Raw genomic sequence first — 25,716 nt, 5'->3', positions numbered from 1 at the left:
GTCCCACTCCCAAATTAGTATTAGCAGATAACAGATTTAGAGACTCAGCCGCACCAGGCGCGAACCACTCAGGGCTTAAACTCAGGTCTCTAAGGCGACCTCAGGCTTCGCTCCCGCTTCTAAATTGGCCCCGCCCCGCCTTTCCACGGGCCCCGCCCCCTAGACCCGCCCCCCAGGCTCCTGTTATTCCCAGCTCTCGCGAGAACGCAGCCCGGAAGTCTCGCGGCCTGAGCCTGGGGTCTGGGAGCCCACGTGGGCTGGGCTTCGGGGCTGTTTCTGTCCCCCAGAACCCGGGCAGTACTGGGCCCTATGGGGAAGCTGCGCCGGCGCTACAACGTCAAGGGGCGCCTGCAGGCGACCCCCGGCCCCTCGAAGGGCCCCCCGGAGCCGCCCCCCGTGCGGCTGGAACTAGAGGGTAAGGCGTCCGGGCCGGAGGCTGGGCCCGGGCTGGCCTGCGTCCTGCCTCCGAGACTTTGGGGCGGGGGGACCAGGAGCAGCCCCCTCTCAGATGATCCACAGAGGGGGACACCGTGACAGTCTAATTGTAACGGTGAATTTGGGACAATCCCGAGGCTTTCTCCCCTATGGAGTCCGGCACTAGTTTTTAAGTTTTATTTACGTCCTCTCCACGCCCCGTGTGGGGCTCCAACCCGGAGATCAAGAGTCCCCCGCTCTTCCGACTGAGCCCGCCAGGAACCCTAAGCCCTAGTTTAGTAGCATGGGGAATGTGGGCAAGAAAATAAAGCAATCCCATCTCTTTCTCTGGCTTCTATTAGAATCTCCTTGCCAGTGACCCCTGAATGAGTTTTTTTCAGTCCCGACATTTCTGCTCAGATTCCTCCCTGTTGGTAGGAGGCCCACTGTGTGCCATGATTTGTTGTAGGGGACATAACAGGAGAGGAGTTCTTTTTGGTTTTTAAATCTCTGCCCTGCCGAGCTCAGAGGCTTGTGGGAGGAGACACAGCTTCTCTCACACTTTGCAGCACGAAGACGGACAAAGCCCGCAGGCGGAGCTAGTGGGAGTCAGACGTAGCCCACAGGGAGCCCTGGAGTGGGAGCTACAGCCTTAGACGGCAGGAAGAACAGGTGCTCCCCAAGGGGCTGCGGCAGGTTGAGTAATATGGTAGCTGGATTGGGGTCTAGATTGGGTACTTTCAAACTATGACATTGAAAAGTAGATACGGGGGCGCCTGGGTGGCTCAGTGGCTAAGCCTGCCTTGGGCTCAGGTCTTGGTCTCAAGGTCCTGGGCTCGAGCCCCCAGTCGGGCTCTCAGCTTGGCGGGGAACCTGCTTCCCACCCCCCTCCCCGCCTCTGCCTGCCTCTCTGCCGACTTGTGATCTCCGTCAAATAAATAAATAAATAAAATCTTAAAAAGAAAAAAGGTAGATATGGCTTGAAGTCAGCATTTAGTGCCCTGCAGAGGCCTCGGAGAATGTTGTAGTATTATGGAAATAGTTTTGACCTCACATCCACAGAAAGCACGGCCCCGTTCTGAGGGGAGCACTGTTGCAGCAGGTCCCCTCCCTGCCTTCCCCTGACCACCATGACGGAGGTGCCCTCGCTCACCGCAGAGTCTGACCCGTGGTGGGTGCTGGGCAGACAAGTTGAGGGAACAGTGACGGGCCTGCACCCCCATTCCTGTGTGGGCATTGGGGGGCTCACGCATGGGACAGGGGGTGCCCCTGAGAGGAGACACAGAGCCCCCCCGCCAAGAACATGGCATTAACGTTGACCCTGGAGGACCGCAGGCCTCTGTGGTCTCTGGTCCCTGGGCTGGGGGTTCAGGCACGTTTGTCTTTCCAGATAAAGACACCTTGAAAGGAGTCGATGCAAGCAACGCACTTGTTTTGCCGGGAAAGAAGAAAAAGAAGCCCAAAGCCCCTCCGCCGTCAAAGAAGGAGAAGAAGCCTCTGACCAAGAAAGAGCGGAAAATGCTGCAGAAAATCTTAGAACAGAAGGAGAAAAAGAGCCAGGTACGCCTGTTCCATCAGGGTCAGCATACGGCTCCCCACACTGGGGAGAGACGGGGTCTGTGTCCCCCGACTTGATCTCTGCCACATGAATGTCCAGTCAAACTTTCCAGAACGGGGGGCATGCTTTGTGTCTGCGCCATTCCATATAGTCGTCGCTGGGTATGTGTGGCTAGTATGGTTGGAGAATGGAATTTTTTATGTGACTTAATTTTAATTTAAATTCAAATGGCCTCTGTGGCCAGCAGCCCCCATATCTGACACACCTCGGGAGCCTACAGACCCTCCAGGAGCCTGCTGACAAGTCTCCCGTCAGTATGGATGCACCCAGCTTTCTTGAGGCCGATGTTTGTTAACTGGGCAGTCAGCCCATTAGCATGGTCATCTCTTTTTTTTTTTTTGTCCTAATCATTTTGTGTCACTTATTTTTTTTTTAAAGATTTTATTTATTTATTTGACAGAGAGAGAGGTCATAAGTAGCAGAGAGGCAGGCAGAGAGAGGGGGGGAAGCAGGCTCCCTGCCAAGCAGAGAGCCCGATGCAGGGCTCAATCCCAGGACTCTGGGATCATGACCTGAGCCGAAAGCAGAGGCTTAACCCACTGAGCCACCCAGGCGCCCTTGTGTCACTTATTTTTAAACTTTATTCTGGAGAATCAACCTTTCTCCCTTCATACCTTTTTTTTTTTTTTAAGATTTTATTTATTTATTCGACATAGAGAGAGGTTACAAGTAGGCAGAGAGACAGGCAGAGGGAGAGGGAGAAGCAGGCTCCCTGCCGAGCAGAGAGCCCGATGTGGGGCTCGATCCCAGGACCCTGAGATCATGACCTGAGCCGAAGGCGGAGGCTTAACCCACTGAGCCATCCAGGCGCCCCTCCCTTCATACTTTTTTAAGGAACACATTTTGTAATGGGGAGATTCAAACACCTACAGAAATGGAGAACCTTGTGCACTGAACTCAGTATGTACCTGTCGCCAACACAGCAACTGTCAACCCACGGTCCCCCAGTCATCTCCACAGCCGGCCACTTTCCCACCTCCCGGGTCAAAGCCCGGGTAGCAGAAATCTGTATCTAGGTCCCAGGGTTGCCGAAACAAACTGGGTGGCTTATAGCAACAGAGATGTATTCTGTTTAGCTGTCGAGGCCAGGAGGCTGAAATCAAGGTCCCTATGAAGGCTGTCAGGGGGCAGCCTTCCTTCTATTTAGCTTGGGGTGGCCCCAGGCATTCTTGGCCTGTGGTCACGTCCCTCCAGTCTTGGCCCCTGTCTTCACATGGCGGTCTCCTCTCTGTGTATTTTGTAAGGACACTTGTCTTGGAATTTGGGACCCACCTGAATAATGCAGGAACTCACTTTGAGATCTTTAACGTAATTAGATCTGAAGAAAACCTTTTTCCAAATAAGATCACATTCTGGGACATGGGCATATTTGGGGGGGGGCATTCAAACCCCCATGCATAACATTTTTTCCATATGTATTTCCAATTGTATCTCTAAAATAAGGACCATTTAAGATAACCAAAAGACTATTAGTACACCTAAACTTCTTTAAAATATCAAATATCGGGGTGCCTGGGTGGCTCAGTGGGTTAAAGCCTCTGCCTTCTGCTCAGGTCACGGTCCCAAGAGTCCTAGGATCGAGCCCCACATCGGGCTCTCTGCTCAGCAGCGAGCCTACTTCCCTTCCTCTCTCTCTGCCTATCTGTGATCTCTGTCAAATAAATAAATAAAAAATCTTAAATTAAAAAAAAAATATCCAATATCAAAAAAAAATTCAATTATCCAGTAAATCGTCGAATTTCCAATTGTTTCATAAATGCTCCCCTACCCCACCTCTTGTTTTCTCCCTTGTCATTTATTTGTTGAAGGAAATCAGGTCGGCTGTGTGTAGAGTTTCCCAGTGTCTGCATTTTGAAAACTTCATCTCTATGGTAAAGTTAAGCACATCCCTTTGCCCTTCTGAATTTCCTGGAAATGGTCTTTGGATCTGGGGCAACCGTGTGCAGCTGGGACAGTTTTGCCCCAGAGGCCCTCTGGCTGTGTCTGGAGACACCCGGTGGAGGCATGAGACGCTGCCACACGGCCTCCAGCGCGCAGAACAGCAGAACATTCTCTGGCCCACAGTGTATGCCGCGCAGAGGCCAAGGAACCCCAGTCTGGAGACCTTATGCGATTCCCATTTGCTCGAGGTCACCACCCGGGGTACCCTGTTCACAGCCCTGACACTCAGTCCCTGGAGCCGTTAGCACAGGGAGGCTCACTTTCCCTCAAGGGTGTCCTTTTTTAAAATCCTGTACTATGTTTTCTCCTACTGTTCTGTACCTGGTTTTTCCTTTTCTTGATTGCAAAGTACACAGATGGAAGCACGTATAAACGTGCATCTACATGATTTCAAGAGGAACAAAACTCAGTCACTCACCGGGGGAAGGAGGCCAGCTGTCCCTGTCCCCACATGCTGCTGTCTTGAAGGCAGCGTGGGGACCACTTGCAGGCACAGCAGAGCCTCCCCTCCCTGGGAGACAGCTGGGGAGCGCCCCGTTGCACACACAGGCCCACCTTTATTCATTCTCCCTCGGATGGGCATCCGGATGGTGGATGATCTCTCCGGACACGGTACTGCAGGGACAGCCTGGTCCATCTGGCGCCAGACTCCGTCCCAGGGTATAGAAAGCCACCCCAGGGGACGCCTACGTGGCTCAGTCGGTTGAACATCTGCCTTCAGCTTGGGTCATGATCCCAGGGTCCTGGGATCAAGTCCCACATCAGGCTTCTTGCTCCAGGGGGAGCCTGCTTCTCCCTCTACCTGCCACTCTCCCTGCTTGTGCTCACTCGCTCGCTCTCTGGTTAAATAAATAAATAAATAAATAAAGTTGTTTAGAATAAAATAAATAAAATCTATTAAAAAAAAAAAAGAAAGCCACCCCGGTTCACCGGGAGTCAGGACCGCCGCGCAACACTTATAATGTGACCTTTGAGTTAAAAAGACCAGTTGTTCACGAGGCCAAAATCTGATGTGGTCTCGCTTCCTTTCCAATGAGAGGGTCATCCTGCCTGATGTCTAATGCGCTTGTTTCCTTCCCCAGCGAGTGGAGATGCTGCAGAAATTGAGCCAAGTCCAGGTTTCGGAAGCTGAGCTGCGACTGTTTTACACCACGTCCAAGCTGGGCACGGGGGACCGCATGTACCACAGCAGAGAGTGAGTGCGCCGGGCCCCCTGCCAGTGCCCTGGGGGAGGGCTTGAGTGGTGGAAGGACAGAGGACAGATGTGGGCAGGGGCCCTGAGCTCCCAGGACCCCGGCTACAGGGTTTCTCCACCCAGCCACTATGGGGTTTCCTGCAGGGCAGAGTCCTGGTCTTAAGCATTGTGCGTATTTATGGCTGCTGTGAGTGCAAACTATGTCCCAGGCTCTCCTCTAGGCCCTGGGAGTAGAGGGGTGCACAAGAGTAGAATAAGTAAGCTTACAGTCTGATGGTGGGGAGATGGGCAAGAACCAACTGACTCCATCTATGTCTAGTGCTGGAAGGCACTAGGCAGAAAATAAAGCAGGGAAAGAGGGTGAAAGGAGATGGGACGGTCTCCCCATTGGGTGACATTTGGTCAAGTGAGGGAGAATGTAAATGCAGGGAGCAGGGACGGCAAGTACAAAGGCCCTGGGGTCAGAAAGGGTGTGGCCTTTGAACCCTGGCTTCGATGGGGTATATAGCGACACAGAGCTCTGTCTGGTTGACTGGCCCATTGTAGGACTTTTGTGCCTGACTTTTGGCTGTCCCAGCAGGAAGTCTGACAAGATTGAAGCCCAGGGGCAGGAGAAAATCAGCAGCCTCAGCGGGGCTAACCGGAAGCGCTATCGCCAAGAGTCGGAGGAGGAGGAGGAGGAGGAGGAATATGAGTCCTCAGCAGAGTCTGAACCAGATGAGGCCCCTGCCGCTGAGCTGGTGGAGGCTGGAGCCGGGGCACTGCCAGCTGCACCAGGGGTTGGCACTGGAAGCCCAGGGCCCAGTAGCCAAGCCTGTCTGGCCGGAACTACCTCGGCACCTCCAGCAGCAGCCTCCACCCTGGCCAGGCCCCCGGCGAAGCCCGCCGTCTTCATCCCTGTGAACCGCACCCCCGAAATGCAGGTTTGCTGCTCTGGTATTGGTGATGAGCGCTCAGGCTAGCACAGTGGGAGGTCAAGGATGTGGGGGGACATCCCTGGGGCTTGAGCAGGTCGCGTCACCTCCTGTGCCCCAGCGGCCTCTCCTGGAACAGGAACAACTGCCTACCTGGGGGGGTTGTCGTAGAGAGTGACGAGCGAGAGCGTGTGTGTGTGCCCCTACAGCAGGCCCGGCACAGGGACAGGGCTGTGGAGGCGGGTGTCACCTGCTTCTGTCATCGCCAGCTCACCGTCACCCTTGGCCTCTGACCATGGGTCCTGGCCCAGGTGGCCACTCACCAGGACACAAGCATGGGCTGTGGAGTCCATTGACTTGAAGTGGACTTCTGGTTCCACCACTTTCTCGCCCATTCCCGGGCCTCCCTTTCTTCATCTGCAGAACGGGGCGGGGGCAGGCGCCTCCGTGCCCGAGCCTGTGCCGGAGGCCAGGAAGTGCGATGCTCTGTAGCCTCCAGCTGTCAGCGCAGCAGAGGACGTGGGCGGGGACCCCGCACTGTTGTGAATGGGGACAGGAGCCATGTCGGAAAGGATCAGGGGCCATGAATGGGGAGAACAGGAGGGCCCGGGAAGCCATCTAGGGCAAGTGCTAAGAACCCACGGTAGCCGAGGAAAGGGGCTGTCCCACACTTAGAACCAACGAGCTGAGTCCCTGAGGCAGGAGGCCTCCTGGGCCCGAGAGGGGCTATTTCAGACCACACATTGTATTGTGGAAGCCGGGAGATGTGACCAGCTCCTTTTTTTTTTTTTTAATGGGAAAGAAAGAAAGAAAATACCAGTGCTGTGTTCTACATAAGAATAAGTAGTATTTATTGAAACTGATTTCAGTTACAGGTGCATTTATGTCCTTACATACAGTTAGGGCAAGCTGGCTGACTTTTCTCTTTGAGAGAGAGAATGTGTAAGTGGAGGTGGGGCAGAGGGAGAGGGGAGGGAGAATTTTTTTTTAAAAGATTTTATTTATTTAGAGAGAGAGCAAGAACTCACGGCGGGTGGGGGAGGCAGGCAGGGGAGGAGCAGAGGGAAAAATCCAAGCAGACTGTCCACCAAGTGCAGAGCCCCACGTGCGGGGCTCGATCCCAGGACCCTGAGATCATGACCTGAGCTGAAACCAAGAGTCAGATACCTAACTGACTTAGCCACCCAGGCGCCCCTAGATTTCCTTCAGGTGAAGTCAGAGCCCAGTGCCATCTGATGGCTGGTGGTCGTGTGGAATCCTGCTTCACCCTCATTCAGGGACCCTGGCTCCACCATCAAGTGTCCCGACTGCCCCGTTCCGGTTTCGTCCCCTCTTAGTCTTTATCCACATATATGTTCCCAAGCCATTTATTACTTAAGTTCACCTGGTTTTATAAACAACATCATGTCATTTTTTTTCCCCTTGCCTTTTGCTTTTTTGTTAGTTTTATGTTTCTGATCTTTATTTATGCACCTTGATGCACGAGCCGAAGTTCATCTGCCTGGGGGGGCATTTTCCCCCCTGCTGTATCGTGTCCCACCGTGTGAATAGAGCCCAGTTCAAGTATTCCTTACACGTGCAGCATTTTCTCTTTGCACATTGAAGGTCACAGCCATCACGGGTCATGAGATGACCAGCACTTTCTGTTTTTGAAGCAAATAGAATAGAAATAGGATGGAATGCTTTTTAACGTGAGCGTGCTTCAGATAGTGAACGTGAGCAGTGGTTCATAAAACTTTTCCAGTATGGGAAACGTTGACGCTTGAACAACACGGCAGTTGGGGCACTGACTCCCTGCGCAGTCAGAAACCCACACGCAACTTTGACTTCCCCAAAAACTTAACCACAAAAAGCCTGCCATTGACCAGAAGCCTTATCAATAACACGAGAGAGCCAACTGATACGTGTTTTGTGTGGTATGTATTACGTAATGTAGTTTTACAATAAAGCAAGCCAGAGAAAAGATGTGAAGAAGTCATAAGGAAGAGAAAACACATCTCTAGTCCTGTACTTTTTTTTTTTTTTTTTAGTAATCCCTGTGTCCAATGTGGGCTTGAACCTATGACCCTGAGATCGAGCGTCAGATGCTCTACTGACAGAGCCAGCCAGGTGCTCCTAGTCCTGTCCTTCATTTATAGGGAAAACATCTGTGCATAAGGAAGCGGACTCGTTCCGTTCAAATGCAGCTTGTGTCGTTCAGGGGTCAACTGTACGTGCGTGTATGTGTATGTGCGTGTGTGAGTAATGAGTTACCACATAAACCTGTTCTGTGTGTGGGTTGTAGGAAGGAGGGTTTGAAAGTGACTGCTCTGGGGGCGTCTAGGCGGCTCAGTCGGTTAGGCGTCCAACTCTTGATTGCGACTCAGGTGGTGATCTCAGGGTTATGGATCTGGGATCAAGCCCCGCACTCGGCAGGGAGTCTGCTTGTCCCTTTCCCTCTGTGCCCCCTCCCTAACGCGGGCGCTCATGCATGCACACTCTCTCCAATGAGTAAAATCGTAAAGTCACTGCTCTGGAGGACGTGTCTAGGGAGGAATCGCCGGGTTACTGGTCCTTGACTTGGATAAGATTAGCACTGGGTTGTTTACTGGAGTGATCAGATGGAAATGTAAACACACCCACCCCACTTCCGGCAACAGCCGAGACTGCTGTGTCTCAGGGGGGCTCCTCTGTACCAGCCAAGCCTTCCCCAAGAACATCCGCTCTGACCCGGAAGGAACCCGCCCACGTCTCTGTCTCCTGGGGGCTGTGGCTCTCTGTCCTGCTCCTCGGCGGTCAGGGTTCACCCGTTCGCCCTGTGGCAGGGCGTCGGGTGTCATCGACTTGCTAGGAAGCTTGCGGCATCCACATGCCCACGGACACCTTTCCAGAAGCCGTGTCAACCTTGATAGTCCTGCCGACCCCCTGTTCCCTGAGCACTGACAGGATTCCTCTCTTCTGCCAGGAAGAACGGCTGAAGCTCCCCATTCTCGCCGAAGAACAAGCGATCATGGAGGCGGTGGCGGAGCACCCCATCGTCATCGTGTGCGGGGAGACCGGCAGCGGGAAGACCACACAGGTGCCGCAGTTTCTCTACGAAGCGGGCTACAGCAGGTGGGGCTGGCCGCACGGTCCTCCGCAGGTTCTTCAGGTGACGGTGGAGGTGTGATCCCCAAAAGTTACTCCGAACACGAGCTCCCACGGATCTAGTCCTAGCTCTGCCATTTATGTGCTGTGTGGCGTTGGGCAAGCTCCTTAACCTCTCTGGGCCTCTGCGTCCTCAGCTCCGAGATAAGGACAGCCATGGCACCTACTTCACAGGTTATGTAGAGGAACTGAGGGAATTTGCATAAAATGCTTAGATCGGTCCCCGGCACGTGGGGCAGTCTGTTTGCTGATGTTGCCTCCTGTTGGCACTTTTGACCCGTGTGTGCATCATAGGTCCCCAAGAGCGCCCCAGCTTCCCAGATTTGCTGGGAAGGCTCATGGGACCCAGCCTGTAGCTGCACACGTGAGTGTTTTATTAGAGCAAAAGAGCACAGAACGCAGCCAGCAGAGGGGAGAGGCACATGGGGTGAAGTCTGGCGGATCCAGGCCACAGGCTTCCAGAGCCCCCTCCCAGTAGACGGAGCGGGGTGTTTGTTGTGGTCTCCTCGGCACCCTCTGCCCGGTACGCCCCTGAGTCCCAGGTGCCCAGAAGATAAGCAGGTGGTCCGGCATCAGCCACCTTGTGCAGACAGCCCAGGCACATGACCAGGAGCCCTCCCGAAATTCCGATCCTGGATGCCAACCACCGCCAACCCAGTACGCCAACCCTTCTAAGGAGAGCAGCTGCGGGCCTCCTGCATTAATTGTTTTCTGCACAGCCCAGAATCCGGCCCCTGTGCCCTTGGCAGGCTCTGTGTCGAGAGGAGCACATTCTCCGCTAGCTGAGGGCCAGCTCCCCCCGGGCCGCATTTTGGCAGCAGCTGCCTGGTTTCCACCAGGCTGTGACCGCCGAAGCGTCTGTGTGCTGACTGGCGGGCCACTCCCTTGTGCTGTTTGGAGCTGCCTTGGCTGGTGCCCGTCCCGTCCCCCCGCCGGAGGGCCGCTCCACACCCTGAATTCTGACATGGAACCATGGGTGACTTGGGGACGGACAAGTGGGCCCGAGCGCCGCTGATGCGTCGTGCTCTCCCCCAGTGACAACAGCATCATCGGCATCACGGAGCCCCGCCGAGTGGCTGCAGTGGCCATGTCCCAGCGAGTGGCCAAGGAGATGAATCTGTCACAGAGGTGAGGGCTCTGCCTCCTGGGGGAGGGGTGAGGGTGGGTCCCTGGCCTTGCTCGTGGGCCCTGTCCGTCCCGAGGGCGCTGGGTGGGAGTGTTGCTTCCGCATCTGATCACAGAGGTCTTCTCGTGCAAGAAGGCTTCCCACGCCCTGGACAGCAGGACGTCCTGGGGCAGGGGCCGCAGAACATGGTCAGGGCATCCAGGCCCCTGTGCTCCCTTCATGCACAGGACGCTGAGGACCCTTCTGGGGGTTCAGGGGCAGAGCAGAGCAGCAGGGGGCCGGATGCAGGCAGGCAGTGATGAGCGCTCATGCAGGCGAGTTATTTTAGGCGAAGCTCCTGAGTGTGGATCGTCTGCTGCTGGTGAGGCTGTGGGATGTGCTTTGGACAACAGAAAGAAGCCAGCACAGCGCTTGCTTGAGGCCGGCTCGGGGCCGCGCCTAGAATGCGCCTGCCTGGCCCCAGCCTAGACGGCGGTCTTCGGGTTCGAAGGGGTGGCATGTCCAGTGTGGTCGAAAGCTGAGAAAGCCCCAGAGAATGTAGAGTTGCCCTCGTCTGGCTTGTTGGTGAACGTGGACGGAGCAGCACCTGCACCCCGGGACCGGCATGTGGGGGTGGGGGCGGTTGTTCTGTTTGCCCGGTCGGGGGTGGGCGGAGGTGCCCCAGCGTGTTTTCTGTGGATCCTTCCAGACAGTTGTAGGCACGGACAAGCAGCTGTGTGCATCGGTCTGTATTTCTTCCCATCTGACATTGACAAAAATGGTTCCTACTCCCCACGCCCTTCTGTCCTTCCTGTCGCATCAAACGGTATACATTGAAAATGACCGTGCATACAGAGCTGCCCTTTTTTCTCATCCTTTTTCACTTTTTATCACGGACATTTTAAACATAATACCCTGACCGTGACTAAGTCCGGAAGAACTCTGGAGCATCTTCCCGTCCTCTTCTGAAAGGGTTCCAGAGTTGGTGGTCCGACTCACACTCCAGCCGAGGTCCGGGTCTGCTCGGTGTATCCTACAGAGGGCCGTGGCGGTCCCCCTTCCCTCCGCAGCACGTTGGTGACAGAGCGCGGGCCGGGCGGTGTCTGGGCCTTGCAGGGAGAGCTGCGGGGCCAGGCCTCTGCTGTCCGGTGTGGTGCGGCCACGCGGCTGCAGCTGGTCGGAGCCTTGCCTGCCTGTCTCTACAGGGTCGTCTCCTACCAGATCCGATACGAAGGGAACGTCACCGAGGAGACCAGAATCAAGTTCATGACGGATGGCGTGTTGCTCAAGGAAATCCAGAAGGTTGGTCTCTCCTCTTGTCTCACAAAGCAAGGCCAGTGAGCCTGGGCTGGGGAGTTTGCATGCCCCCCCCCAGAAGTGAGCCGCTGGCATGCTGACCACCCGCAAAGCACTGTGCGGCACAGCACCTCTGTGTGACCTTGGGCAGGTTACTTAACCATCTCTGGGCCTCAGTTTCTTGATCTGAAAGCGTGGATTTTTCTCATATAATCGTTTTGAAGCAGAAATGATAAGACGCACGAAAGCCCCTCAGCGTAACAGCTGGCAGGTGCTCCTTACGTGTGGACTGGCCTTACTGTGATTTGGTTCACAGACGTTGTGCCTCAGCCACGTGGGTACTCCTCCGTGCTGGCTGCGCGACGTCCACCTGGGCAGGGACTTCTGGGCAGGGCAGAGGTGACGCCTGTCTCCACCGGGATGCCAGCTGCGGTCACTGGGAAAGTGGTTGTGCATGTGGCTGTGATGTGGTTGAGTACGGCTCCTTTCTGTGTGGCGTCTGCTGTCCCAGCACCCTCGGTCCCCCTGCCACCACCTCCTCATTCCTGTTCCCTGCTTGCCCTCCCTCCCCTGCCAGTGCCTGGTTCGGGAAGTGAGGCTGTAATGCGTGGTAGCTGCCCTTCCTCCAGCAGTTTCTCTGCCGGGCCCCGCGCCCCAGGCTGTGCGCTTTACAGATAGCGATTGTCATGGAAACCTCCCCGTGACCCCGTGAGGTGGGTCCTGTCGCCCCAGCTTACGAATAGAGAACCCGGCACAGGGAGGCAGAGTAACTTGCCTGAGGTCACAGGCCAGGTGCTCCGGGATCCGTGCCCGCAGTGACAAGAGCTCCCGGGGTGGGGGAGTTTTGGGGTGTGCGTGACCTTGGAGTGGCTCGGGCCTGGGCTGGCCGCCTCACCACACCCCGCCCCTCCCCCTCCCCAGGACTTCCTGCTGCCGAGATACAAGGTGGTGCTCATCGACGAAGCCCACGAGAGGAGCGTGTACACGGACATCCTCATTGGCCTCCTGTCCCGCATCGTGGCCCTCCGGGCCAAGGTAGAACCCCCTGGGCCCACGCCCGCCTGCTGTGGTGAACGGGTCTCCCGAGGGTCCCCGCGCCAGGGCTGTGACCGTCGTCACCGGGTTTGTCGTCCCCCAGAGGCATGTGCCGCTGAAGCTGCTCGTCATGTCGGCCACGCTGCGGGTGGAGGACTTCACACGGAACCCGCGGCTCTTCCCCCAGCCACCGCCCGTCATCAAGGTAGTGCCAGGGCCAGAGCCTCGGGCGGGCAGGGGCAAGCACGGCCTGGCGGCGGGGACGGTGGGACGCCTGGTCGGCGGAGGCCGAGCATGGGCGGGGGCTTGGGGGGGCATCTCTGCTGGTGGAGGCCCGACTCCGGGCAGCGAGTGCGGGCAGGCGTTCGGGAGCTCCGAGGGCGGGTAGGCCGGGGAAGGCGGGAGGCGCCAGGCTGTGGCAGAGGCTCAGTGCACGGCCCCGGTGCGCCCCTGGGGTGCGTCCCAGGTGGAGTCGCGGCAGTTCCCGGTGACTGTGCACTTCAACAAGCGGACCCCGCTAGAAGACTACAGCGGCGAGTGCTTCCGGAAGGTCTGCAAGATCCACCGCATGCTGCCGCCAGGTGAGGCCTTGGGGACCAGACAGGCCAGACCTGCGCTCCGAACCCCCAGGGTGCAGATTTGGGGCTCCCGGCTCTTGTGAGTAGAGCTGCCGTGAGCATCCTTGTGCGGGCTTTGGGTGGCGTCCCTCTTCCCTGGTCTTCTGTGCCCATGCCCGGGGGTCGAACAGCGGGTTGTGCAGCTCTTTCCAGCTCCCCGTCCCATGTCCTGGCCTGGGTCTCAGCTGCTGTGACCGGCTCTTCCTCGCGCCCAGCTCTCGGCGGATGGGGAAGACGATGCTTGCTGCGTGAGCGCACGGATAGCGGGGGGTCTCGTTCTTGGCGCAGGCGGCATCCTGGTGTTCCTGACGGGGCAGGCGGAGGTGCACGCGCTGTGCCGCAGGCTGAGGAGAGCTTTCCCACACACCCGACGCAGGCCCCCAGGTAACGCGGCAGCTCTGGGCCCTGGGAGCCGGCGGGGGGGTCAGCCTCGGCCTCACGGCCTCCCTGTCAGGGGAGCCGGCGCCTTTGCCCGCCCTCCTGTTCGCCAGGGCGTGGCTAGCGGCGCAGTGGCCTGACTCCGGACGGACGAACAGAGTCCTCGTAGCCTGCATCTGGCCTTAAGATGTCTTTCTCTTCAATCTGCTCCTGTTGTAGAGAAAGAAGATGGAGAAGATTCAGTGGAGGAGATGCGGAAGTTTAAGAAGTCAAGGGCAAGGGCAAAGAGGGCCCTGGCGGCGGTATGTAGAGGCTCGTGCAGTAGAGGGTAGCTCCGGGCTCTGAAGCTGCCTTGTTTCTCTGGTGGCCACTAGCCCCATGTAGCTGTGTAGAGGCGAATTTAATTAAAATGAAGTAAAATTAAAATTCAGTTCCTCAGTCACTTCAGTCCATTTTAGGGGCTCAGTAGCCACCTGGGGCTGCTGGCGACAGTACTGGGCAGCGCGGGTCTAGTACATTCCTACAGTGGAAGGAGGTTCTACAGGGCGGTGCTGCTCAGAGGCTGCAGGGTGGGCTGTGATTTGAAATGATTAAGGTTCCCTGTGCTGTGGGCCAGGAGGAAGCTTCTGGAAGGCCAGCCCTAAGCACCTGAGCAGGGCCTGTGAGATGCTCTGGGAGGGCACGGGGTCCCTGGTGTTGCCTGCAGAACTGGGGAGGGGGGTGCTCTCCCCAGGCATCCCCACGTTGTCGTCATGGATCCGTGAGTAACAGCATCCTTGTTCGGAGGTCACTAACCCCCCTGCTGTGTTTGGGACCCGCCAGGTGGCGCTCTAAATGCCTCCTGAATGCTGAGTCCGTCTTCACAGCAGGCCTGTAGCCGTGTGAGATGAGTCCTGTGGTTATCCCCAGCGATACAGCGAGGAAGGCTGCCGGAGCTGCCTGAGGCCTCGTGGCTCCTGGGTCGGGGGATGGGGCCTGGCACTTCAACGCGCTTGTCTCTCCTGCCCGTGACCTTCGTCTCCTGCCGTCTGTGGTTCTGACGTCTTGTTTGCCGTAGGCATTGCCCCAGATCAGTTTGGACAACTACTCGGTGTTGCCAGCAGGCGAAGGCGACGAGGACAGGGAGGCGGAGATGGACGAGGAGGAGGAGGAGGCCCTGGGCTCTGACCTTGACCTGGACTTGGGGGACGACGGAGAAGGTGGAGGTGTGCCCTGGGGCAGGGCCCCTACTCACGCTCCTTCAGTTGTTCATTTAGCAGGTGTCTGTTGAGCGCTTGCTGCGTACCAGGCCCCGTTGTCAGGCCCAGACATCTTCGTCTCGAGCCTCAGGAGAGCTGGGCTTTCTGCCGCTTTGTGCCTGCTGTTTGCGGAGCTCCTTCAACTGCCTGACAAAGCAGAACCTCAAATATTTGTAGTGTTGATTGTAACGGGGGTGCTCGGCTTTGCTGCGTAAATGCAGGCCTCAGGCCTGGCTGGGAGGGCTGCCCAGTTCTAGGGCCCCCCGTTGGCAGATGGGTGTGGGGCCGCATGGGGTTGTCTGAGGGCGTCTGGTGGCCAGATGTCCGAGACGGAGATCGTACAGCGAGGCGGCATTCCCCACCGGGGTAGGGATCGTGGAGCCTCTCAGACTCTGAGCCAGACTGTGCTCACCCACTGTGCTGTCCAGAGCGTGGAGAACAGGTCGGGGGCCGCCGGGCGGTCTGAGGTGGGCGCCTGCCGTGGGCGTCTGGGAGAGCCAGCGGGCGTCTGCTTTCTGGCAGGTGAGCAGCCGGACGCCTCGCTCCCTCTCCACGTGCTCCCGCTCTACTCTTTGCTGGCCCCGGAGAAGCAGGCGCAGGTAACAACAGCCTGGGGCCTGGGGTGGATGCTGGGTGGGTGCTTGGCTGGGGCTCCTCCGGAGGGCACTGGGAGAAGGGCAGGTCGGGCCCTCGGTTGTCCTTGTCATCAGTGGTTTGATCAACACCCCCAGTTTTAGAAGGACGTTGGGATCTCTTTGGAGAACAGGAATGCCTCCCTGCGTCTCTGCTGAGGAACGCTGTGACCTGAGGCAAAAAGAGGGCTTGTCACCCTCGCCACCTCTGGGGTCCCACCAACCTGGCTGATTCTCTGTGATCAAGAGAAATTTCCCGGCTTATCGGCCCCACCCCCACCCCCCACCGCCCATCTGTCACACGAATTCTATCCTGATTCTGGTGGTTTTTTGCTGCTTCCCCACCCCCATAATCCCAGGTCTTCCAGCCTCCCCCAGAGGGGACACGGCTGTGTGTTGTGGCCACCAACGTGGCTGAGACGTCCCTCACCATCCCGGGCATCAAGTACGTGGTGGACTGTGGGAAGGTCAAGAAGCGGCACTACGACCGTGTCACCGGCGTGTCCTCCTTCCGAGTCACCTGGGTGTCCCAGGCCTCAGCCGATCAGCGGGCGGGCCGAGCGGGCCGGACAGAGCCGGGCCACTGCTACAGGTGGGCTTCCCTGGGCTTCTCCAGTGATGCAGGGGGGCACTGCAGCAGCCACCAGCAGGGAGCAAGGAACAGGGGTCCCCTCCCTAGGCCGCAGCGAGTACTGTCCCACTGGAGACGGTCCTTGGGGGGTTCTGTGGGGCCTCGGTGGTGCTCAGTTGGCTACTGACGCCGAAGTAGATGACTTACTTTTAGTGACTGTGTTTTCGTGTTATTTTGCGACCACTTCGTGGCGGTGAAATTAACCTACCAGAAATGTCTCCATTTTGAAGCCTGCCATTCTGGGGGCTGTGGTGTTGTCGGCAGTGTGTGGCGTCTCCACAGCCCATTCCCAGTGTTCTCATCACCGCCCCCTTCCTGTCCCCACTCTTGGACGTGTGCCTCCATCTCCCTGGGTCTGTCCCAGGGGAGGGGTTGCTGGGTCCCGTGGCCGCTCCGCTGCTCTGCTGGGACCCGCCGCGCTGTGTCCCCCAGCCGCTGCACCATGTGGCGCTCCCACCAGCCGTGCATGGAAGTTTTCCCTGGTTGCCCCAGGTTCTCACCAACACCTGCTAGTTTTCCATTTTTTAAAGACTGGAAGCGCGCTGCGGTGGCACATTGTCGGTCCTGGTTTGCGAGTCCCTGATGGCTGGTGACCCTGCATGTCTTTTCCCGTGCATTTTGGCCACTTACCTGTGTTCTTTGGAGAAACGCTTTTTCAGATCTCTTGCTTATTTTTTAGTGGGATTACTTGTCCTTTATTGTCGAGGGGAAAGAGTTCCTAATCTGGACAGTAAAGCCTCATTAGAGATGCTGTTGGCAAGTGGTCTTTCACAGACTGTGTCCTGTTACTAATTTTTGATAGCTTTATTGCTGGTTTTGTTGATATTTCAAATTATGAAAAGAAGAAATCGAGAAGTGGTGCACAAAAACCTAGGGAGAAGTGACAGCGGGTGCTGTTTGCTGGGGACTGGGCTCCAGGCACCGCTCTCCATCCCTCACGTGGCGGCCGACCCGTCTGAGTCCGCACCGCGGGGGAGGAACACGAGGCAGTGGGTGGGAGGTGGGGGTACGTGCCTGTCCTTGTCCGGGGCCCAGTGGAGATCCAGTGCCAGGTGGCTTGGCTGAGTTCCCCTTTGGTCTATTGATACAACGATTCCATTATGTTGGCGCCTCTCCTGGCCCAGGCTCTATTCGTCTGCAGTTTTTGGTGACTTTGAGCAGTTTCCTCCTCCTGAAATCACCCGGAGGCCCGTTGAAGACTTGATCCTTCAGATGAAAGCACTCAACATCGAAAAGGTCAGCGGCGGCCCCAGCCCTGCCCATACCCCACGGAGCTTCCTGCACGCTGTGTCTACACAGCTCCCCCCGGCACGGCCAGCTCCCGAGACCCCCTGCTTCCCCAGGACTACACCCTTCCCAATACCCAGAGCGCCTGCCCACGGCACAGAGGGCTGTTGCTGTCCTGGGGCTTCCAGAATGTTCTGTTGACGCAATCCTCTGGCGACAGCCGCATCCGCACGATGCCCCTGTCCAGGGGTCCCCCACCTTTCTGCTGCTCCAGGGAGTGTGGTGCAGGCAGATAGAGACCCTGGGCCCGTTACTAGTCATTCCCGATCCTTCCTCCCCAACCCCAAGTCTCCATGGCTTTGTCTGCTTTGGACGTTTCATGTAAATGGAATCATTCCTATAAATGTCTTCAGCAGTCACCCCCGTGGTGGTATGTGTCCGCACTTCAGTCCTTTCCGGCTGAGACCCACTCCATTCTGGGGCCCGGCCACGTGCTGTCTAGCCGTTCACCTGTCAGTGGGAGCCTGTGTTGTCGCCACCTGCGGCCGTGAGGGCCAGAGCAGCTGTGGACGCGGGTGTGTGCGGATTTGCTAGAACACTTGTTTGGAGTCGGTCACCCTTTCTCAGGTGCCACCGTCCTTGAGCCCGGTCCCTCCACCCCCTCACCTTGTTGTCGTGCGGGTACGTTTGTGCCGGTCTCCGTGCTCACTCCCGGGTAGTCTCCGGCCCTTCCGGCTGAGGCAGAGCCCTTGTCGTCTGCTTTCTCGGTCTCTGTGGCCAAGAACGGCCGTGGCACACATGAGGTGCTCAGTACATGCGATCGAGTGCATGGATCATGTGAATAAATGAAGGAGGGGGACACTCGGGGTTCCCCTGGCTCACGGACGAGGAGAGTCCCTGGGGGTCCTTTCTGAGTGTCTGGGGCTGCGAGTGGTCTCGGGACAGGTGCAGGAGCGCCGTCCTCCTGCCAGGCCTGCCATGCTGCCCCCTGCGCTCACTGTGCTTGCTTCTCTGCATTCAAGCTGCCCCCGCCTCTTCTCCCCCTGCCCAGGTCATCAACTTCCCCTTTCCAACGCCTCCCTCCGTGGAGGCCCTCGTGGCCGCCGAGGAGCTGTTGATCGCACTGGGTGCCCTGCAGGCACCCCAGAAAACAGAGAGGTAGGTAGGGTCAAGGTGGGGGGAGCAGAGAGCCAGTTCCCAGCCCCGTTTCAGCCCTCTGCCTCCTGAGTTGCACCGAGCACCAGGGCCGCTGAGTCGTGACACCCCCCACCCCACCCCTTCACCACATATCCCTCTCCTCCAGCATGAAGCAGCTGCAGAGGTCCCGGCTGAGCTGCCCCATCACTGCGCTGGGCAGGACCATGGCCACGTTCCCCGTGGCGCCCCGCTACGCCAAGATGCTGGCACTGAGCAGGCAACACGGCTGTCTCCCCTACGCCATCACCATTGTGGCCGCCATGACTGTCCGCGAGCTGTTCGAGGAGCTGGACAGGTGGGCATGGGGTTGGGGGCGCTGCTCAGGCCAGTGGGGGTTGCCCTGTGCTGAGCGGCGACTGGGAGCCCGGCCTCCGGGGGGAGTAACTGGCGCGTTGGGTGGCCTCATGCTAGTGCTTGTCCTCCCTGAGCCCACCCGCGTTCAGAACCCTGCAGAACCCTTTCTCTTGGGGACCCCGTTGAGCATGTAATGACCAGGAGCCCAGGCTCTGGCCCAGACCCCCTGGGTTCCGATCTCCCTCTGCTACTCCGGGCTGTGTGGCTTCGGGGGGCGATTCACCTCTCTGGGCTTCCCCTTTCCCATCTGGAAAATGGGAGTGAGACAAAAATAGTAATGGACTTGTTGTCAGAGTTAAAATAGTTAACATGAGTTAAGGGCTCCAAACTGTGTCTGCCGCATGCCCTAACCCAGGCGTCGGCTCCTCTCTATGGGCCGGGGAGCTGCGACAGTGATCACTGACCCAGGCCACCCTCAGTGGCTGGGACGGCAGTGTTCAGGGCTTTTTGTTGTCACTTGTAAGCAGTGCAGCCACTCTGATGACAACTCGGTTGTTGGATCTTTCTTCGTGATCAGGTCTCTAGACATGCAACGGTTGGCTTAGGAGAACGCTCATTTTTCATCTCCCGGGCTACAGGTGGTGAATTTTGAGTCCAAGACCTTAACCGTGTTAGTCGGTGGCTCCCCCAGGACTTTTCTCTGCCCCTGCTGCCCCGAGGGCGGCCAGGCCAGTAGCAGTAGCCCGGGTGGGGGTGTGTGTGTGTTTGCAGACCTGCGGCCAGCGACAACGAGCTCGCCGGGCTGAAGGCCAAGCGGGCCCGGGTGGCCCAGATGAAGAGGATCTGGGCGGGGCAGGGCGCCTCTCTCAAGCTCGGAGACATCATGGTGCTGCTGGGTGCGTGCCCCCTGTGGCCTGGAGGGGTGGCGGAGGTCCGGCAGGCCTGGGGTGGGGCAGCAAGCGAGTGCCCCCTCATCCGCAGGTGCCGTGGGAGCCTGTGAGTACTCCGGCTGCTCCCCCCAGTTCTGCGAGGCCAACGGGCTTCGGTACAAGGCCATGGTGGAGATCCGGCGCCTGCGGGGACAGCTGACCACTGCAGGTAGTGTCCCCCAGGCCAGCCTCTGGCGGCTCCCCAGATCCCCCCATCTCTGGTGACACCGGCAGAGAACTTGACTGTTGTAGCAATGAAAGTTGTTTTGAGCAGCGTTAACTCCGTACCATTAATCCCGTTTTCCACGGAGTTCACATTTGCAAATTCACCTGCTCGCTGAGATTTATTCGTAACCCCTGAATCAGTCCTGGCCACTTCTGGGCCGTGCGGGCTGAGGGAGGGGTAATGTGCAGTCTCTACCACGAGGCCTTTCCTAGGGCTCCTCTTTTCCTTAGTAACATGCCTAGGACGGGCCTGGAGCTGCTGCTCGCTACATCTTCCCAGCAGCCCCTGAGGCCCCCATAGTCCCATCCTGGGTTCCCTCCCTTGCATCAGGCGGAGCCCCCTTTGGGGAGTCAGGGGGCAGCTGACAGTGCGGTCCCCCTCTTCCTGCCCCGGGCTGAGCTGGTGGAGGTCGTCTGCGTTCTGTTCTTGGGCCTGCGTCTTTTCTCTTTCTTCCCTTTTTTCTCTTTCCTTATGTTAAGCAACATGTGTTCTGCCAAAGGTTTTGTAGAAAAGACAAGAGGAGGTTTAGATGGTCAGTCTCGAACAGACACAGTTTTCCTTCCAAGTCTGAGCCTCCCATTCTCCTGCTCTGTCCCCTCCCGAGCTGCAGGGCCCAAAGCCCCCATCTCCTTTATACCCCCCCGCCCCGACAGCTTCAGACCCTCCTCCTCCTCCTCCCCTCGCCCCTGCGGAAGGGTGAGGCCTCCCCTGATCTCGTGCCTGCCTCGGCTCCCTGCAGAAGCTCGAGGGGAGACAGTCTTCACCCTGCTGTGTGCACCCAGGGATGACAAATTCACCTACTCGCCGAGATTTATTTGCATCCCCGCTCATTGGGTCCCTTCCAGGCACACGTGCTCTTGCACTCAGGCCAAGGGGATGGTCCGTGCACGCCCAGCGTGTTCTCCCTTAGCACCTCCCTCTGCTGCCCGCTGAGGACTTGGGGTTTTGTCCTAAGGAGGAGAAGGACATGGTTTGGGGGCAGGCAGCCGAGGGCTTTGTCTCCCCCAGCAGCCTCGGTGGAGAGGAGCCAAAGCAAATAGGCAGGCGCGTCTGGAACTCCACAACGTGGAGTGGTGTGAGGCCTTCCAGAAGGTCAGGGCGGAGGAAACTGCCGGCCCCACTGTCCTCATACCTGGCTTTCCACACAGTCAATACCGTGTGCCCCGAGGCCGGGCTCTTCGTGGACCCCAAGATGCAGCCGCCGTCTGAGAGCCAGGTGACCTACCTGCGGCAGATCGTGGTGGCCGGCCTGGGCGACCACCTGGCCCGCAGGGTACAGAGTGAGGACCTACTGGACGACAAGTGGAAGAATGCCTACAAGGTTGCCGGGTGCGGGGAGTGCGGTGTGGTGCGCAGGCTGATCTCCTCGCCAGGCTCCCGGCCACCCTGCCCTCCCCATCTTTCTGGAGTCCTGCCAGCCTGAGTGCTGGGGGCTGCTGGGGGCCCCTCCTCCTCACACAGGAGTGCCTGCAGCCTCTGGGAAAGTCCCCGCCAAGGATCAGGGAAGGGTGTACGGCGGGGTCACATCTTCCTTTGGGCCTTCGCTTTGCCCCCAACTCTATTTTTGTAACCGCTTAATTCAGAGAGAAATCACATACCCTACCATTCCCCGCTTTAAGGCGTTCAGTTCCGTGGCTTTCTGTCTCCACGGAGCTGCATGGCCACAGGTGCAGTCAGCGTCACGGCATCGTCAGCCTCCCCCAAAGACGCCTGTGCCCGTTAGCAGTGGCTCCCCGTTTTCTGCTCATCTCCCTGCCCCATGAATCTGCTTTCCGTGTCTCTGGATGTGTCTGTTCTGGATGTTTCACAGTAGTGGTCTGTGTGTGGCTTGTCTCACGTGGCGCCCATCGTCCGGGTGCAGCCGCGGGGCTCAGTGCTGCTCGGCGTACAGACCTGCCCCACGCGTGGCCGCGTATAGACTCACGTGGGGCCTCGCCGTGGGCTGACCGCACACGCTCCTGCCCTTCGGGCGGGGCATGTAATCGAATTCACGGGGGCTCATCTCCCTGGTGTTTGCGCCTCGCCTCGACTCGTACTCGCTCTCCGTCTCTCTGCAGACGCCTCTCCTCGATGACCCCGTCTTCATCCACCCCAGCTCCGTCCTTTTCCGAGAGCTGCCCGAGTTCGTGGTCTACCAGGAAATCGTGGAGACCACCAAGATGTACATGAAAGGTAGCCAAGCTGGTGGCCAGCTCCTCGCCTGACCCTCCGCGGCTCTGGTGAGCTGCGTCACCGGGACCCTGTTTGTGGGGGTGGGACCCTGGCACCCCTCCACAGCAGTGCCGCAGCGACCCCCCGGCCCTTCTCTTCCTGGCTCCCAGGTGTTTCGGCCGTGGAGGTCCAGTGGATCCCGGTCCTGCTGCCTTCCTACTGCCAGTTCGACAAGCCCCTGGAGGAGCCGCCCCCCACCTACTGCCCGGAGAAGGGGCGGGTACTGTGTCACCGGGCCAGCGTGTTCTGTGAGTCAGGGTGACTTCCTGCCAGCCTCGGGTGCCGGCAGACACATGGTCCCACACCGCGCGCCCTGGAAATGGAGGTCACGGGCTGTGTCACCTCAGGCCTTCGGTGTCTTCGCAGGGTGGGACCCGGGGCTCAGGGACGGGACTGGGGGCCTGTGGGGACCCATCCCAGACCCCTGCTCACAGGCTCTTGCCTTCCAGATCGTGTCGGGTGGCCGCTCCCTGCGGTGCAGGTGGATTTCCCGGAGGGCATTGACTGTTACAAGCACTTCGCCCGTGTTCTGCTGGAAGGGCAGGTAGGCAGCCCAGCAGCTCCCCCGCCCCCTTGCCTGGGGACACGGGCAGAAGGTGAGCCGGGATCCCTCATCCCATCCTGTGGTCTCTCCTCAGGTCTTCCCCAAGCTGGCTTCCTACCGGGGCTGCTTGCTGTCCAGCCCCAGCACGATGCTGAAGACTTGGGCCAGGTAGCGGCTGAAGCCGGGAGCTTCAGGGTGGCACGCGGTGGGGAAGGGAGCCCGTGTTAGCGCCCCAGGGCCGGCCGTAACAAGTGACCATCAGCCAAGCGCTTTAGAACAGCAGAAATAGATTTCTCCCAGCCTTACAGCCCAGAAGTTGGAAGTGAAGGATCAGCAGGGCTGTGTTCCCTCGGCAGGCTCTGGGTGGGCGGGGGGTGGGGGGGATCCTTCCGACCTCTTCCAGCTCCCCGTGCATGTGGGCATTCCTTGGCTTGGGACCACATCCCTCCAAGGTCTGCCTCTGTGTTCACATGGCTGTGCCTCCTCGTCTCTGGGTTTTCTCTTCTCGTAAGGACGCCAGTCACTGGATGTGGGGCCCACCCCAATCCAGTATAAGCTCCTCTTAAATGATTCCATCTGCAAAGACCCTCCTTCCAAACAAGGAAATAAGGTCATGTTCCGAGGTTTTGGGGAGACTCTGGTCAGCCCATCTTGAGGTCCAGGTGTCCAGGAGACATCCTGCACGCGAGCCCTGGGGCCTGCCTTCCTGCTGAGCACAGGACCCCCCTTTCCCAACAAGTTCTGCTTATCCCTGCCCCTCCCTTTTGCTTTCTTTCTGCCCACCCAGCTCCAAGCAGACACGTGCCCCTTCCTAAGGCGGCCTCCTAGTTGGTGCAGGGGAGCCTGACCCGCAGGAAGCAGGCAGGCGCGTGTGTCCACCAGGGTCTCCTGGGACTCAGGGTGGTTGCATGGCGCCAGCGGCCCCTGCCGGTCAAGTCGTTCCCCCGGCAGTTTGGAGCACCTGCTCTGTGCCAGGCATGTCCTCGTGCTAGCTGTGGAGGCTGTCACCAGAGAGAACATAACTAGGACAGATGGCATGTGGGGACTGGGCTACAAAGGGACAGGGCAGGACGTGTAGTGGGGTAGGGTTGGTCCAGCGGAGTCTGACCATGCAGATGGGGACAGGGTAGGGCATTGAGCAAAAGTTTGGAGGAAGGTTCTAGGTGGGATGAGCAGCGTGTATGGTAGCAGCCTGGGTGGTAGCGCTGGGGGACCCTGACGAAAGCCAGGGTGGGGGGGTCAGAGACAGGAAAGAGTCAAGTGTGAGAGATGAGGTTGGAGGGGTGATCGAGTCTAGATCCTCTCTGGCCAGCACCCCCGGCATGACAGAGGCAGACCATTTACCATCCTAGGTGAGGCTGGCCAGGCAGTGGGACCCGCCCCTTCCCACAGCTTCTGGGCACAGTGATGCCCTACAGCCCATGCCCCCACCTGCAGGCTACAGCCCAGGACGGAGAGTCTGCTGAGAGCCCTTGTTGCCGAGCAGGCCAGCTGCCGGGAGACCTTGCTGGCTGCTTGGAGGAAAAGCCCCAAATGTGAGTGTCACCGGTGCCCCGTGGTCAAGGACTCGCAAATGGACAGGATGGGACCCACCGAGGCAACCGAGGGTTGGTGGGAGGCTCTGCTCTGCTGCGGGCAGCCGGATCCAGAGCCACTCTGACTGTCCTCTCTCCTGCCCTCTGCAGACCTGCTGGCCGAGTACTGCGAGTGGCTCCCACAGGCCATGCACGCCGACGTTGAGAAAGCCTGGCCCCCCACTTCTGACCCCTGACCCGAGGCCTTGGCTGTAAGACCGGGGACTGGTCTGGGGAACCCAGAGAGCTGGCTGTGGCTGGTTTCCAGCCCGGTCACCCTGGCCGGTGGACTGCTCCCAGGAGGCGGGTCAGGCCCCTGGAAACCCTCGCTCATCTGGGATACAAGACGTCTGGACACAGCTTGCTGCTGCCCTGGGCAGTCGGACCCCAGGGGTCCTTTTAAAAACTACTTATTATGTGGCGGAGAATCGTTTTACTTCCCATGCCACTCTGGAGACTACATTAGTCCCTTGCGGAGTGGCAGGGCTGGAGGGGGTAGCGGCGGCAGGCAGGAGGGTGCCCACGGGCCCTTCCGCTGCGTCCCCTCCCCAGCGGGGGTAGTGCCCCCTTGCCATGCGTCACTGTTAATAAATGTCAGTGTCAGAACACCTGTGTGCGAATCTAGTGGGTGTCTGAGTGCACGTGTCTGCGGGACACTGTCCCACCCCCCGCCCCCCGACAGGCTGGTTGGGAAACTGGCCTGGGTGGGCGCACCCAACTGTCTGCCCTGCCTGTAGGGCTTGATGGCCTCTCCTCCTTCCCGGGTTTGTCCTAAATCAATATGTTCTGATACTATAGTATAAATGCATAAAGCCCATTAACGCAAACATGTAAATAAAACAGCAGAGGTACATGTTTAATATTCCAAAATGACTGACTGGCCTGGCCACTAACCCCAGTGTACCCCCAAACCAGGTCTCCCCTACTCTCCCCACATTGAACCCATCTGCAGGTTTTGTGGGCCCTACCCCAGAATATGTCCAGAGCCCATTCATGTTCCCCAGCTCCACACCCCGGATCTCAGATTCCCAGCCCCTGCCCGGCAACACCTCCAGCAGCTTCCTGGCTGGTCTGCCAGCGTCCACCTGAGGCCTATGGTGTATTCTCCACCCGGCCGCCAGAGGGAGCCTGGGAACACATCTGATCTTGTCCTTCCACATCAGGCCTTCTGGAATCTTTGATGCTCTCATACCCTCATTCACCAAACTCCAGGCGCAGGATTTGCTTTCTGTCCCTTTGACACAGAGCACCCCCTCCCCTTCCCAGCCTCAGGCCTCAGCAGCTGTCATTCTTCCGGTACTGCAGGTAGACCTCCCTGGCAGCCAGCGCACGGCAGCACCCACGCCCGACCCCTTCCGTCTCCAGCCATCAGTA

The 25,716-nt window shown here is 58.4% G+C and overlaps 1 protein-coding gene across 3 annotated transcripts; it reads left to right on the top strand.

Moving 5' to 3' along the window:
- Positions 1 to 236: 236 nt before the first annotated feature.
- On the top strand, positions 237 to 24,965 carry DHX37 (DEAH-box helicase 37). Of its 3 annotated transcripts, none has more exons than XR_013967897.1 (27): positions 237 to 415; positions 1,805 to 1,974; positions 5,056 to 5,168; positions 5,746 to 6,091; positions 9,027 to 9,175; positions 10,244 to 10,336; positions 11,519 to 11,615; positions 12,531 to 12,644; positions 12,748 to 12,849; positions 13,111 to 13,225; positions 13,550 to 13,645; positions 13,859 to 13,941; positions 14,697 to 14,844; positions 15,400 to 15,476; positions 15,869 to 16,101; positions 17,265 to 17,376; positions 18,419 to 18,525; positions 18,671 to 18,859; positions 19,630 to 19,754; positions 19,840 to 19,956; positions 21,162 to 21,334; positions 22,071 to 22,232; positions 22,335 to 22,472; positions 22,674 to 22,768; positions 22,863 to 22,936; positions 24,206 to 24,303; positions 24,454 to 24,960. XR_013967897.1 is itself a non-coding variant. In XM_080822291.1 (27 exons), exons 1-27 carry the CDS (start codon positions 310 to 312, stop codon positions 24,537 to 24,539), a joined length of 3,468 nt encoding a protein of 1,155 aa, XP_080678417.1. In that variant the 5' UTR covers positions 237 to 309; the 3' UTR covers positions 24,540 to 24,965. The 3 variants fall into 3 exon arrangements, 2 of the variants coding, with proteins under 2 accessions (XP_080678417.1, XP_080678416.1); XM_080822291.1 differs by having other exon boundaries at positions 5,749 to 6,091; positions 22,071 to 22,185; positions 24,454 to 24,965; XM_080822290.1 differs by having other exon boundaries at positions 22,071 to 22,185; positions 24,454 to 24,965.
- The last annotated feature ends 751 nt before the right edge of the window (positions 24,966 to 25,716 follow it).

Source organism: Martes martes (genome assembly GCF_963455335.1).
Source record: "Martes martes genome assembly, chromosome: 13".
NCBI lineage: Eukaryota > Metazoa > Chordata > Mammalia > Carnivora > Mustelidae > Martes > Martes martes.
This window is presented reverse-complemented; position numbering and strand designations above follow the sequence as displayed.